General features: G+C 38.1%; 3 protein-coding genes across 3 annotated transcripts; 1 reads left to right on the top strand and 2 right to left on the bottom strand.

Moving 5' to 3' along the window:
• Nucleotides 1-477: 477 nt before the first annotated feature.
• LOC103963403 (zinc finger protein WIP5) lies at nt 478-3543 on the bottom strand. The gene is made up of 2 exons (XM_009376219.3): nt 2739-3543; nt 478-1173 (listed from the first exon to the last, which is right to left on the bottom strand). Exons 1-2 carry the CDS (start codon nt 3537-3539, stop codon nt 736-738), a joined length of 1239 nt encoding a protein of 412 aa, XP_009374494.2. The 5' UTR covers nt 3540-3543; the 3' UTR covers nt 478-735.
• Nucleotides 3544-7086: 3543 nt separating this feature from the next.
• LOC103963393 (outer envelope protein 80, chloroplastic) lies at nt 7087-13217 on the bottom strand. Its single transcript, XM_009376207.3, has 16 exons — nt 12213-13217; nt 11687-11780; nt 11459-11541; nt 11117-11214; nt 10934-11003; nt 10756-10846; nt 10102-10183; nt 9969-10004; nt 8905-9058; nt 8664-8804; nt 8425-8495; nt 8221-8299; nt 8012-8127; nt 7708-7855; nt 7504-7573; nt 7087-7355 (listed from the first exon to the last, which is right to left on the bottom strand). The coding sequence occupies exons 1-16, from the start codon at nt 13215-13217 to the stop codon at nt 7201-7203; spliced, it is 2493 nt and encodes an 830-aa protein (XP_009374482.2). The 3' UTR covers nt 7087-7200.
• Nucleotides 13218-13225: 8 nt separating this feature from the next.
• Nucleotides 13226-15075, top strand: LOC125470432. The gene is made up of 2 exons (XM_048569448.1): nt 13226-13385; nt 14001-15075. The coding sequence occupies exons 1-2, from the start codon at nt 13226-13228 to the stop codon at nt 15068-15070; spliced, it is 1230 nt and encodes a 409-aa protein (XP_048425405.1). The 3' UTR covers nt 15071-15075.
• Nucleotides 15076-15450: the final 375 nt, after the last annotated feature.

Genomic DNA, 15450 nt, shown 5'->3' with positions numbered 1-15450 from the left:
TATAAGGAGACCAAAGGAATAATGTATAATTAACTTTTAATTACTTCAAATGCTATTAGCTTATTTTTAGTACTTTTTCCAGCTAATAATAAAATGCATAGTTCTTTTTTTTTGGTAATCAATACATAGAGCATATAGCTGTTTCACTGTCTACCAATGCAGTGTATTGACTAATGTACATCCACGAGAAACTCTGAGGAATACCCTTGTTGGGATCTGAGTTGCATATATATATATATATATATATATATATATATATATAGCTATGACTTCAGCCTGCTGAGCCTTTTATGCACTTTTTTGTGAAATGGTTTTACCAACTCCTCTCCAGTCCTAACTTTATATCAACCAAAGAGTTTTAACTACATTTGCAGTTTTCAGATTATAAAATAAAGGTGAGATTTTCATATGTATATGCATAATTGTGCATTATACAGACAGAGAAAGAAAGTGTGCATGAAGAGAAGGGAGAGTAAATTACAGGAACTTGATTTATCATTCATCTATTAGGAACCATTGCTAATTAAGGAAGTCTTAAAAATGCAAACGAAACAGAAAGCAAAAAGCAATAATACTACTAAGAGAAGGAAAAAATAAAAATAAACATAGCTTAGCTTCCAAAAGCAAATTTTAGGGTTTTATGGCTTGTAATTCACCACACGCACGTTTAAACCAAGCTCACAAACTCCCCCTCGTACCGTACGTCAAGGTTTTTCAAAACCAAAAACAAGCACACTAATGGGAGGAGGAGTCATTTTCCTCAATTTCAGAAGCTACATCATCTTCCTCTTCAAAACAGTCAATTCCATAAGCTGCATGGCCTTGACCAAATGCCTTGATATGATCTTTGAGAGACCTCTTGTGCTTGAAATCAGAGCCACAAGTGCAATACCAAAGCTTGCCACAATTTTTTTCATGGGTTCGCCAATCACCTCTCACTGCAAAAGCCTTGCCACATTTTCTGCACATGAAGGGTTTGATCCCATGTTTTCTCTTGTAATGGGTTTGTAGGGTTCTGAAGTCTTTGAGAGGCTTTGCCCTTGGATGGTCAATGTTGTTTCTGCAACCTGGTGCACAGCAATAGCAAGGCAGTCTAAGCATGGCTGTTGGTTGTGTTCCCCTTAGAGATTCTGGCCCTTTCCTGTATTGAGATCCATGCCCCCACATATGCATCTGCATACATAAACAATTTAATTAGGTAAAAAACAATACTGTTGTTGGAAAATGCTGTAATCTACCACTATTATTGTTCAAAGTGATTGAAATATCACTTAAGCAGCCAACTCATCCGATTATGTTCAATGCGATAGTGGTATTTCATTCACTTACCGCTATAATAACGGTAGATTAGACAATTACTTCCCGTTATTATTTGATGTCGCACATTTAGAAGACAACTTCATCTACTATATATATAAAGTTAATTTATATCGTACAGCTTTTGCCTTAAGGAAAACTAAAAAAGGCACTAAGAAGAAAATTTGAAGTAATTAGCATTGCTTGCATAAAAGTTGGACTTGTTGCGCATAAGATTCGGGTGTCTTTAAAATGTTGATTCTTTTAAGACTTCTTTGAATATCACTTGTAATTTATGCTTTTATAAGACAAACATACATCATACATGGGTCAAGGTGTTTGGAAATGAAAAGATAAAGTAAATGTAATGTCATAGAAGTTGGAGTTTGAATTTATTTATCATTTTTTGGGTTTAATCTCTCCAAATTAGCATTCTAGTTCATGGTATGTACTTGCTTGCATAAATATGATCCAAAACAGAAGGTAAAAGAATAGACCAGATGGAGATTCAAATAGGTAGGTAAAACCCTAAAAAATACCCAATCTTTGTGTATTCATAAACAAAGAATTAATAGTAATTGACCAGCAAAACAATGAAATAATAGTAGTATATAAGAACTAATTTTTCATCGATATATTTGGTGATTTTGTTTTTTAATAGGATGGTGTTATCTACGCACCCCTTTTACTTTCTTTTCAATTTCGACCGTCAGATTCGAATGAATATAAAAAAGAAATAACAATGAATATATGAGAAGTAAAAATGGGTTTGTTAATAACACCACCCTTTTTGTTCCTCGGCAATGAGGAGGATCATCTGAAAGCAGGAAGAACTAGGAATATCTTCGGTTTGACACATCTGCCGGTGTGTGAAACACAAATTTCAAGGTGCAAAACGCACAATTCCAGCTGTGTAGTTCAATCACATAAAGAGGGGTACTGCTAGCTGATCATAGTTATATCCCCAGACTCAGTTTTGGACCAGGTATAGATTAATTTATTCTTATTTCTTTTAAATCCCAAAAACAACAAATCATGCAAAAAGATAGAACAAGATTGCTGATTATATAAAGTGCAAAACTGGACATACAAAACAAAACAAAGTAAAATGATTTAAAGTTGCAAGAAGAGAAGAAAAGGGAAACCCTAAGGACCCATATAATAAAAGTTAAAGATTAAATCAAGCTAGAAAAAAGTGTACAAAAAACAAAGATAGATAGGAATGGATTTTCTCTTCCTCTGAAAAATCAAAAGAAAATGACCAGATGCAGAAAGTGATGGCAGAGCTAGCTAGAGGAGGAAGGAAAACAAAAAGTAAACACTTTCTTATTATTTAATATTTCAAACTACTTTTTCTTTCGCTCTAGCTTAAGAAATCATGGAAGAGACTACATACAATTCAGATATATATGAAGGCTAATTATATATATAGACTGTTGTACCTGCATGTTATTGTATCTATTGAAGGTCTTGAAGCAAAGAGGGCATGAGAACTGGGTTGGACCAATTAAAATTTGAGCAGGAGTAGGGATCCAGTACTGTCCTTTGTTGAGCCTGTTTGATGCAAAACCAGCTGAAGCAACAGTCACATCTGCTTCTTTATCTGATGAGATTTCTGGGGAAGAGAGCCTGGAGATTAAATCAGCTGAAGATAGAGTTCTGTTTGGAAGCCCTAAATGTAAAGCCACAGTAACAGTTTCATCATCTTCTTCTTGATGATCAACAACATCATCAGACCTAGAAGAGCTCAAGAAGCTTTGATGGTCATCAGCAGCAGCTGATTCTTGCATGTCTTCGTGGTGGTGACTTCTTGAAGGGCTTTGGCTGAGGAGTGGAAGGGCTTCTCTTAGAGGAGGAGAGGGAGGTGATGAAGATTGGTGGTGGTGATTAGTGAAAAGGGTATTGTTAATATTGTTGATCGAGTTGTTTGATGAGCAGAAATTGTGGTAATCTCCATAATTAGGAGGGTGATAATTATATGGATTAACAGAGGAAGGTGTGGAGGTGGAAGAGAAGTGGTGGAGAGGGTTGATATTAAACCAACCATTATTGAAGTAATTAGGGTAGGGATCTGTCATGATATGGTGAGAGAGAATGGATTGGTTTTGCTGGGATTGGGTTAATATAGTATACACTACACAGTGTACGCACAGAAGAAAGAGAGAGAAAGAACCAAAAGGTAATGATAAGGTGGAGAGTGGAGACCTATTGAACAAAATCACCAACTCAAAAAGGAGAAGCATGGTGTGAGGGTAAAGGAGAAAAACTAATATGTCAAGGGAAAAAGAGAAAAACTTGTATGTCACATTTTTTTTTTTTTTAATTTTGTCTTTATAATATAAAAATGTTTAAATTTTTATCTATACGGTGTTGTACTATTGACACATAACACTGTGATGTTAGACCTTTCAAAATGATTTAGAAAAAAGGTAATGGTAGGGAGACTAAATTTGTAAAAAAAATTTACAAACAAAATAATGTGTCACCAATAGAAATGAACATATTTATCAAAGCTTAAGTAATAAACAATCATCAACTTCCATGTCATTTTTTTTCTAAAATTTTGGTAACAAATTTAGTCTGCTTAGCATTATCCTTTAGAAAATTAAGTGTGCTATTAATAGTGTGTGTGAGAAATATTAAGGAGTCTTTCTCAAAGTGGAACTCTCCATTGACTTTTCACCGCTTCATATTTTTAACACAATTTTTATAATATTAGCACGAAAATTATGCCAAAAACATAAGATGGTAAAAAATCTCACTTTTAAGAGAATCTCCCTAATATTTATCTAGTATATGAATCAAACTATTACAATAAATCTGGAATTTTGAGTGGTAAGTTGCTCTCGAGTGTGTAGGCATACAAAATCAAGGTTGATAAAGCAAGCCCAACTCGGTGAAAAGGAGAGACAAGAAATCACTTATTAAGTGTGACTAAACAGTGACAAAATATGCTAAGATGAGAGAGAGAGAGAGAGAGAGAGAGAGAGAGAGAGAGAGGAGAATGAGAGAGATAATCTTGGGACTTGAAAGGACAAGTCACTTATTGGACAAACGGTATACAATTTGTGTACATACTGATACGAAAAAAGGAAGAAAATTACTCCTCACCAACCCAAGAGACTCAACTTTGATGAAGGATAGAAAAGAAAAGAAGGCAAAAGACAAAGTTGGTAATTAGGGTTGTGGAGGTTGTCCCCCCATGGATTTGGATCCTCGCCGGATTCCCTCCTAAGGGATTATAGAGATCAACGCACGTGGATTGTTGATAAAAAATCGTGCGGTCACAATTAAATACTTTTTATATTTTTAAAAGTAAGACAACCTCGTTTTACATGAAAAGTAGAGTAATGCTATTCTTACCATAATTTTATACTACATTTCTTTACCATCTTAGATGGCAGATGAGTTGGACAAGCTACATCATTTAATTTCAATCTTTTTATTAATTAAAACACTTAAATAATCTTAGGTGGAAGAATAAAACTTCTCGTATACTACAATCATCATTTAATTAGCAATCATTTTGTTAATTATTTGATTAACATTTTGATTAAATGCTAATTAATTTAGATGATGTGACTGTCCAACTCATTTGTCATCTAAGATGATATAGAAATATAATATAAAATTGTAGTAAGAATAACATTATTGTGAAAAATATAAAAAGGAAAAAATTGTGACCGCACGATTTTTTATCAACGATCTATGTGTGTTGATTCCTAGGATCCCCAGAGAAGGGATCGGGCGAGGACCCAAATCCGTCCCCCATAATCCCATTCCTCCTGCTCCCATTGATGAGAGAGAAAGAGGGCAGAGAGAGAGAGAGAGAGAGAGGGAAAGATAGAGATAGTACATTGTACAACAAACCATCCGTCCCCCATAATCCTATTCCTCCTGCTCCCATTGATGAGAGACAAAGAGGGCAGAGAGAGAGAGAGAGAGGGAAAGATAGATATAGTACATTGTACAAAAAACCATCCATTGCAATTTGCATGCATACAGAAGCTAGCTAGGCAATGTTTTTTACTAATAATTTTTAATTAATTTAAAAGACGATAGATACGAATCATACGATGGTATTATTTGAATTATAATTTTCTGTGGCTCCGGGAACAAATGGTTTGGATCCAAACCCAGCATTTGCTTTGGTGGGCGGGCCATGGTCGGCTAACTTGGCTCCCAACGACCGCGGAGAGAGAGAGAGAGAGAGAGAGAGAGAGAGAGATTGTCCTCATCTTATCTTTGTTTCATGCTTTTACATGCACAACAACGTTACTGTTCCCTCCCTCCCCCCCTCTTATTAATACATAGTATGGGCCAATTAAACATTGTCTACGTATTGAGCCGACAACGGTATTGGCATTTGTCAAAATTTCTTGTCGTGAATTAATTGATTAATGAGTATAACAAGAAAGCATAAATTTTACTATGCTACAGTGTATTTTACATGGAATATGATTTTTTTCCTTCTAAATTCTCTTTTTTTCCTCCCTTTCTTTTACACTTTCCTTTGTCATTCTCTTTATAAAGAAGTTAAAACAAGATGTTGACGTAGCTTAATCCTAACCGTCCAAATAAAATAAGAAAGACAGAGAGGGGGATTTGGAAATGAGAGAATTCTACTCCATTTTATACACTTAGAAGTTTTACTAATTATATTTGGTGATTGGATTCTTAACCAAAGATTTAAGGGCTAGAAAACCCAAGCATATAGTAGAAAACCCCACCAGCAAGAAGAATAGCTAGTCTTTTTTGTCCCTAAACAAATATTATATAAAGTACTGGTGAAGAATTTAGCTAATCGATGGCAAAAACAGAAGAGCGAGACTTGTGGCCATCAAATTAAACATGGAGATGGCTTATGATGGATATTAGTTTGCAGAAATTTGAATGTCATCATGGATATATAATAGATTATGCAATGTGTTGCACCTCTTTACGTTTTGTTGATGTAGAAAACATGAAATGGAATGATATAAAGATTAGCTCTAATTCGACGAGAAAGAACTGTTGCGCCACCAAAAATACATCCTCTTGTATCTATACCACTTATCACGTGACATGGTTGTAAGATTCTCTTTGATCGAACCCATTGGTTAAGATGATTCACTCGACGCACATTTCATCAGTTACGTTTGCATGCGTTCATTAAGGTGTTCAATGTTTTTCTCAGATAAAACAGAAACTTTGGTGAACTTTATGTCCCAAGTACAAAGGAACATAAATGGAGGGAAACAGATTTGCTGCAATTTCAGAGCCGTATGGCTGCCCACATCACACTCCAATTTGGCACCTAGATCCTACTTTCTAGTTCCCATAGGTACGAGTAGAGAGGGTGGATGAATGAATGCCATTCAAAGTCGCAATTCAATGGTGGGACCTTCAATAATATTGAAGGAAGGCCATGCATAAGGAGACAGAATCGTACAAGCTATGCTACCAATAATCACAATTACGTATGTGACTGCCAACCGTTTATGCATATTAAGGACCTACAATCATCCTTGCATGTAACTAATGCATTGCGAAATTCACATGTATCACGACTGACAGCCGGTAAAGCGGCTATTATTAGCATCGGTATTTGCAACGTCGATTGAGTAAATTGATTGATATCTGCCACCTGCTAGCAACTGCAAGCGGACCTAACCTAGGGGACAATATGGATGATTGGTATTCTTCAAGCAATGGAAGCTAAGAAGTGCGCAGTAATACTAATAGTTTTCCCGCCATTCTATCGTATTTTCCGACGAGTTAATTCCGAGTTGTTTGGTGAGGTAAAGTGTGACGCAAAACTCGAAAATAATAGTGAATATTGAAACACCGTGTGAAGAAAAGCAGCATGTGCAACATGAACAAAAATAAATAACAAAAGAATTAGAAGACATGGAACGTAAAGCCCTAGTTCCGATGTCCGACCCCAAAGTGAAACCTCTTTGCATGCTGATCGTTAAATGCGTATTCAAGGCGAAGAGGCCCCAACGGTGAGTCCAGTCTGATGCCAAATCCATATCCGTACCCGCTTCCAGGCTTATGCCGAGCCCCGGCAGGATCACCTGACCAAAACAGAACATAACAACCTCTAAGAACATTTCCTGCGAACAGTCTGAACATTTATGCATGAACGGTCTTGAAGTAAGATTGTTCTTTAATGGTTCCGAGAATCCAATTGCGAACAGTAAATTAAACTAAAGAGAGACCTACCAGGCACGGTGGGGCCTGATCCAAGATCAGTACCATAGTCAGCAAAAATAACTCCTCCAACTGGTCCTATCTGCGAAAACAGGCCGGGACATCATGACAGATCAAGGAATCAATTCTCTTCAAGTGTATAAATTTACATGAATAATTGGGGGCAAGGCAGTTGCATACAGTATCAAATTTTGTAAGGCCGTTTATTCCACATACCATTGGAAAAGAAATTTCTCCAGAGCCAACTGCATAAGATCTACCAGAGCCCACAGCACCTTCTTCGTAACCTCTTACACTATTTGTTCCACCGATGCCAAATGCTTCATGTGGTGGGAAGTTACCAACCACATGGCCACCAGACAAACTTGCAGGGCAAAGCATAACAAAGTCAAAACCAAATGAGAGTATAACTAGCTTCACTTCAAAGCTACAATTACAATAGCGAGGTGGGGGAGTATTGGGGGAAGGATATGTTTTCTGATAGATTGCTCCTACTGTGACAAATACAGAATGGTCGTACCTTACAAGAACACGAGTAGGACCAAGTTCTACGTCTTTCCTGGCACGAGCATTTATTCTGTTGAAATACAACCATTCAGGCAAAACAGGAAGTCCTTGTTCCACGTTGAATACACACTGCAAAGGACCCAAAATGGGTATCAAAATACAGTGGAAGATCACAGAGAGAAATAGTGGGGGTTACAATTGTGAACACTGAGGATGACTAACCATTGATGACCCACGGTCACCAGAACCTGTGTAGACACTCTCAAGTTTAGCAAGGAGCATATCATCATGAGTATTGCCACTAAAACACAAAAATGATAAACAAAGAGCAGCAGATGAGAAACATGGATCGCAGAGAAATATAAACAAAGAAACCAAACTGGATTAGTTTCGAATTATCTGATTTTAGAATTTAGACTCACGTACCTTGCAGTTAGAGGGCTGCTGTAGACATCCTTGATAATAGGATCTCCTTTCTCATCACGAGCACCAGCATGCTGGAACAATAGTCCAGAATAGGGGGATTGTAAGTATAAATAAAATACAATCAAGTCAACATAATCTTATAATGAACCCCACAAGTTACAACTACTACCCAGTATTTAAAAGGCATCCAAGAAAACCAGAAAAACTAACCACAAGGGAGATGCTAAAACCACAAGTACCTGAAAGATAAGCCCAGCTGTTCCACTAAACTTTGGTCTTATTGGTCGGCTAAATTCAATACCCGCTGTGACGCGACCAATGGTCAAGTTGCTACTATTTAGTTGGTTACCATGGATAAGTGTTCCGGGGGTTGTTGAATTCTAGCATAAGAAGAATCAGACAAGGGTCTAAGCATCGAGAATTTTGAAGTAGTTAGAAGGATAAGATGATCATACTTGATACAAACTAACATTAAATCACCTGAACCATTATGGTCCTGGATGTCCGCTTATCATCTCCTGCAATCCATGGATCTGAGTAATTTATGCGAAAAATTGAGTCTATCTGTCCCCTCTCTAAGGAAACGTGTAGCTTTTGGTTTCTTCCGAAGAGATTCCTATGAGAATATGCAAAGCTGCAAGACAAACAAAAAACTTATGGAAAACTTAAGTCTTAAGAATCCAATGAAACACTAGATGACATTGGCCCAGCGAGCACTACTTGAACGATGACACATGCATCTTTATGTAGAAATACATGACACTTATATAACATTGATGGTAATAGATCTGTTCTTTTTTCACAAAAAAAAAAAAAAAAAAAAAAAAAAAAAAAAAAAGAAAAAGAAATACTTAGATATCAGATATTTGAATAAATATTTTTGCAAAAGCAAAGAATATAAATAATACGAGGGGATTTAAACGTTAAAAAGGTAGCACCAGCATTTTAAGCAGTTAGGGCTGCTAAGCACCCTGACAATCTAAGTATTTAAATGTTAAAATGAAAATTGTTAAATACTCACACAGATATTTCTATCAACTCACAAGGCTTAATTATCATAACCAGTTTTAGTAAGCTCTGATGCTACATAATCTTGTACAGATACCCCTCCAAGTATAAGTCCAAAAGTTTTGTTAACCTATATCTTTACCATTTTAAGTTTCAAATACCCAGGTTCTTCCCTATGTCAAAGTCTGTCAACAAAAGGATTTCAGACTGATGCAAATAGTCTAAAAGCTTAACACACTTCCTTCCAATCCATAAAGGTTCAAAACTAGATAATTATCAATTTCTGTTTAAAGTCAAATTAGAATCTAATCAACCCAAACTTAATTTGCCAAACACATAGTTTGTTCCATAGATGTAGATTGTAGACAAGTTCCATTAGACAAATATATTTAATGCATACACATCATGAATAACTCATCGAACTATGTCGTCAAGATTAAGCATGTAAACTGGGGAACAGAACAAAAGAATGGAGCATGTGGTAGACAGGACATAGAGTGAAGCATTTAACACTGGAAAACTACATGTAAGATTACCTTCCAATGAGTCCTGACAGGGGGCCGCTTGTAATTCTGAAAAATAATAAATAGAAGTTAAATATTTTGTACCATAAAATCTGAAACACAAACTCAAAGATTTCAATTTGTATTCTCCACTACTTTGACTTACCCACTTGATATACCACCACCAGCAGAAAACCCTCCACTTGGCCGCTCAACAACATTCATTGTGATATCAACCTTACCAGCATCTACAATTATTCAATTGTTTTGGTAAACGCATTCAATCAGTCAATATCATCACAAAACATGTATAAATAATTAGCATAATTTCCACAGATATAGATGGGGCCATAAGCATAAATGCCAATGTCGGACATCAATAGTCCTACAACGGGTTGAAAGTTGAGACATAACAGTCTACCACGGATGACCACATTGATAGGACCATTAGGATTCAAGACAAACAAAATCCTACCGACATGAGGACAATCACAGTAGACTGTTATCCCTCGCTAAAAGAAAAGTTAACACTTGTTGAAAGAAAAACTAAAGGGCTTGTTGCACATTAACCCCTATTTAAAACTACAAAGTACTCCATCCTTCAAGTAAGGCTAAATGAACTAGATGTTTCCACCTTTCTTCCCTCCATTTACTCTTCCCATCCAAGCAAGAGAACAGTAGTTTCCACACATTGCTACTTCAAATTTATTTTAGGCGCTGATTATTATGAAAACTGAAAATCACCTAACATTCTGAAATATATAATTTCAAACAAAATTACTTGCCGAAAAAATAATAAAACTAAAATTTTCTTTTCCACCTGCTGGTTGGGGTATGATGCTAACATCTTCCATAAGTCCCATAGTCAATACAGTCTCTACATCTCTTTTTCCCTGTAACATACTGTAGACCTACATAGGAAATCCCGACAAGTAAAACACAGTGTTCCCAAATATCAAATTAAAAATGATTGCTTTGTGTATGTAAAAAAAAAAAACCTGGCCCTTCTTAGTAGTAAGTTGGCGAAGTATCGTTTCGGGCTTTGTCTTCCCTATGGTTGGTTCACCCCTAAGAAGAGCAGAGAAGAATTAGTGAAGAAATGCTGTAGTTGCCACCTTTCTATGAAACTTCAAATTTCAAGGTTATCTGTAAATGAAAACTCAATTAAGGCAGGAGCTTACGTCTTCCTGTCAAGGAATCGCATGGAGATATTATTCACCTCAGTTTCTGATACTTGTAACTTAAGAATACCACCTGAGAGAATCTCAACAGCTGAAACCTACAATATAATGGAGAAAACACATGTCAACTATCAAAAAAAAATCTTGATCACAAACATACAAGGGAAATTAGAATCCTACACTGAACCAATTCTACGCTCTACAGCACTAGAAAAATTAACTCCAACTTTATACATTTTGAAATTATAAACAAAAAAAATTAACAGCCTAGTCCTTTATCTTCCTTTTCTATAAAAATAAATTATAACAAATCAGTGGGAAAGTTGATATAGAGTAACCAACCATGGCAAAAAGGCCCCGATCCATGTACCAATCATTGATGGAAGATATTACTTCATTCAAACGCTTAAGATTAATAACTTTTCCTGCACAACTTGACACCAAAACCGAAAATCAATATAGGCCCCCCATGTCATGAAAGTGGCACCACCAGAGAGATATAAATGATCTTTCAATAATGTATGCATGCCCACACCCGTAACCATGTAAGAGCATTAACGAAAAACCTACCATATCCATCACAGAATGCATCCTTCAGAAACTTTGCTGGAAGAACATTTGCCCCTTCACATACTAGCCCTTGGAATTCCTGGTTTGGTTTTACCTAGCTCCAGCCAAATAATATAAACTATCAGTCATAGTTATGTCAAAGGGGATACATGTTTCGATACACGATCATGACATGAGTTTTTATCACCTACGAAACAATTACAAAAATTCCATCAATACTCACTCTCCATTTTCAATTTTCTCTCTTGGAGCCAAATCTCTTCATTTAGTTTAAAGACGCGGAATGAAACGTCTGAAATGATCACGAGACACACAGATTCAACCCTAAATCCTAATGCAACAATGCACAAGCAGCTTTATAATTACCATACGTTCATAACAGAGCAAATACAACATAAATTTGACAACGAAAAGTGAATGCAAAACGAATTCTAATTTATAAATACTAACGCGGGTCGAAGTTCTTCATTTGAATAAAAAAACAGAAAACTTCAGTTCCACAACAATGCAGATATAATGTTGACACCTGAAAGATCAATCTGATGCCGTCCCTTGTATCGACGGCGACCGGCATGCAGGAGCAGAAATAGCCACTATCGATGATCCTATGCACGTCCTCCTGGACCTCCCGCACAGTGAGCGCCGAGTTCGCTCGGCACGCCTTGAGAGCCGCCAACGCCTCCATTTCAAGGTCCTTCCTTTCCAGCTCCTCCCCGTCCTTGTTCCTCACCAGCACCTCGCTTATCAAAACCCTCTCCTCATCGTGCCGGCTGGACGAGTGTCCCTTCTGCAGCGACTGAGTCGACTCGTCCGGCCGAGTCAGAGCCAGCGACGCCGAGCATAAAAGCGGCGACTTCCCTACGAACCTGCCCCGGTCCGCATTCCGATTTCGCGACTCGGACTCTGATGAGTCGGCGAACCGAGTCAGCGACAGCGACGCGGAGCAGAGGATGGGCAAAGGAGGGAACTTTGGGAAAGAAGAACGAGTCCTAAGCGAGTCGATGAGTTGGGCGAACGAGTTTCTGGTCCTGGCGAACAGAACTGTAAGGTCCACGTGTCGATTTTCGGGAGAGCGAGGGACTTTGGCTGAAGGAGATGAAGTGAACCGAACGTCGTCGTTCGGCGGCATTGGAGAAGGACTGAGAAATGATACCGGAGAGTGGTGTTTGGATGCAGAGATAGAGAAGCCTTGTCCGGGAATAAGGAGTAGGAGGGCTTTAGGGTTTTGGTTGACAGTCGAACAGAGAGTGAGGGTTTGGGGAAGAAGATGGGGACGATGAGTCAAACAAGAAGGAGAATCCGGGAGCGGTTCGGAGGCGGGTCGTGGGCTTGGGTTCTGGGTACTTATTGGGCCGGGCCATTGAAAATGTAAGTTCAACCCAAACCCGTCCAATTCATAACTCCTCACATTCCCCGAAAATTTGAAAAAACCAAGCCGCGCTAATACGCCAACCATCTCCCAAACACCCATCTCTCTCTCTAGCTCTCTCTGCAACTCGGTGAATCTGAATCCATGGTCGAAGTGTGACATCGTCGACGATGGAGAAGCTGTTGGTAAAGATCTTCGACAGGAAGAAATGGATCGTCAACCAAGCAAAGCAGCAGACCTTCCTCTTCGAGCAACACCTCGCCTCCAAATGCCTAATTGACGGAATTGTCCCTCCTCCCTGGCTTTGCTCCTCCACCGACCCCAACAGTGGTACTACTTTCCGACTTTAATCTCCGTCAGTTCAACTCTGTCGTGCGTTTTTCTGTATTAGTTTCAACCGAACTGTCCCTGAGAGTGATTTTTCGTTCTCATCATTTCTCTAAAACCCTAGGTTTTCCACTTTGTTTTGGTAAAAATGTTGAATTTTGCTGCTCGATTTCAAATTTGCTGTTTTGTTTAGGTTTTGTGGGGAATTGCGTTTTTAGATGTGGAAGAAGTGAAACCTAGGTTTTGCACATTGCATTATGTATTTGTGAACTTGTTGAGGGCATCGTTTGAATAGCGTTGTTAACTTTGTTGCTTTCGACTGAAAAATTTGCTATTTTGTTTCGGTTTTAGTGGGTATTACGCTCTTAGATGATGAAGAAATGGAACTTTGGTGGTCCGTATGTATTCGTGTAATTTGGAGCGTTAGATACTCTGATTGGCTGCTTATAAAGTTTTTTATTTGGGATACATTTGCCATTCAAATGATGCATCAACTGACTATTATACAAGTAATATAACAAACACACATCTGTATGCTGTATGTGTTGTAGCTATGCATGTACAGTGTTCTTATGCTTATGTGCATGAATTAATTATCTTTTGATTTGTTCATTACAGTGTTGAACAAACAAGAGTTAAATTCTGGAGTTCCACTCCCTCGAGCGCTGCCTGTGATCCCTTTTAGTAGCCATTGTTCTGTATTTGACAAGCCAGCTCCCACGACTCTCACTGGGGAGCTACCAAATGGTTTGTGCACTGAACTTCATGTTTTGGACAAAGGTTTTGGTGCTGGAGATAAGGCGTTGGTTTTGCCGCAGTGTTCTGTAAGTAATGCTGGGTGTGTATCCAATGATGTTCCTCATGGGAAGAGAGAAGAGGATCCTAGTGTTACATCTCCAGGAGATGTGAGGGACGCAAGAATCACAGATATTTACCATGATCTAGCTCTATCACCGACTAGAGGTGCAGGAGATGGGGTATTAATTTTGCCACAGTGCCCTGTTAGTAGTGCTGGATGTTCTTCCAACGGTGTTCCTCAAGATCAGAGAAAAGAGGATCTGGGTAATACATCTCCTGAAGATCAAAGGGATACAAGAACCTCTGACATTTACCATGACCCAGCTCTATCACTGGCTAGAGTTCAGAGATCCAAACCCAGACAAAAAGCTCTGGAAATTCGCAACAGTGCCAAAAAAACCTTTTCACAAGAAAAGAACAATGGTATTGGACATGCTAATGGAACAATTGGGTGTGCAATATCTTACCTACAGTCTGACCATGTTGATGAACTGAACTTAGTCAAACCTCCTGATACAAGTGATTATGCTTGTGCAGTGGAAGAAGCAAACATAGGGGAGTTTCAAAGCAAGGAAAGAGGTGCTACCATCTACTCTGGTAGAATTACAAGATCTAGAAGCTCTGGTCATCAGGAGAGCTCTTTGAATGTCAGTGGCTCGGTTTGTATTGACAGGAAATTTGGTGGAGCACTTTCAGATTCTATTGGCATATCACCTCAGCAGTCCAAACATGTAAATAAATCATTGGAATTGGTTAATTACTCTCATATCACTAATGAAAGTTGCCAAGAGAATGAAGCAAAAGTAGGTGAACATTTTATCAAGGAAAAGGGAAGCAGCATATACTCTGGGAGAACAACAAGATCTAGAAGTGCTAGTAGAAGAACCTAATTGTCTTGATAAATTGTCCAAGTTGGAGCAAACATCTAACAGCATAAGTGAAGTTGGTGTCAGAAATTCACTACAACAACCGAAACATGTTGATGAAGTGGTGGAAGTGGTAAAATCTTGTGATATTGTTGATGGAAGTTGTGAAGCGAAAACAAAAGTGGGGGAGTGCTGGAGCAAGGTAACCAGTGATTACAGTGGCAGATAACAAGATCCAGAAGTTCATCCCAGAAACCAAATGACGTTAACAATTATCCGCAGGTAGATACTGCCTGTATTTCTGTGAAGGGTGATGGCGGTACAGTCCATCATTCCACTGGTAAGTCAACACAACCACCTCAGCCTTTAAGTACTGGGTCACAAGCTGTGCATAGTACTGAAAA

This window comes from the organism of the source record quoted next, unplaced genomic scaffold (assembly GCF_019419815.1).
Source record: "Pyrus x bretschneideri cultivar Hongxiangsu unplaced genomic scaffold, Pyrus_bretschneideri_v1 Contig5, whole genome shotgun sequence".
Lineage (NCBI taxonomy): Eukaryota > Viridiplantae > Streptophyta > Magnoliopsida > Rosales > Rosaceae > Pyrus > Pyrus x bretschneideri.
The sequence above is the reverse complement of the archived record's forward strand: the minus strand, read 5'-3'. Positions and strand labels throughout refer to the sequence as shown.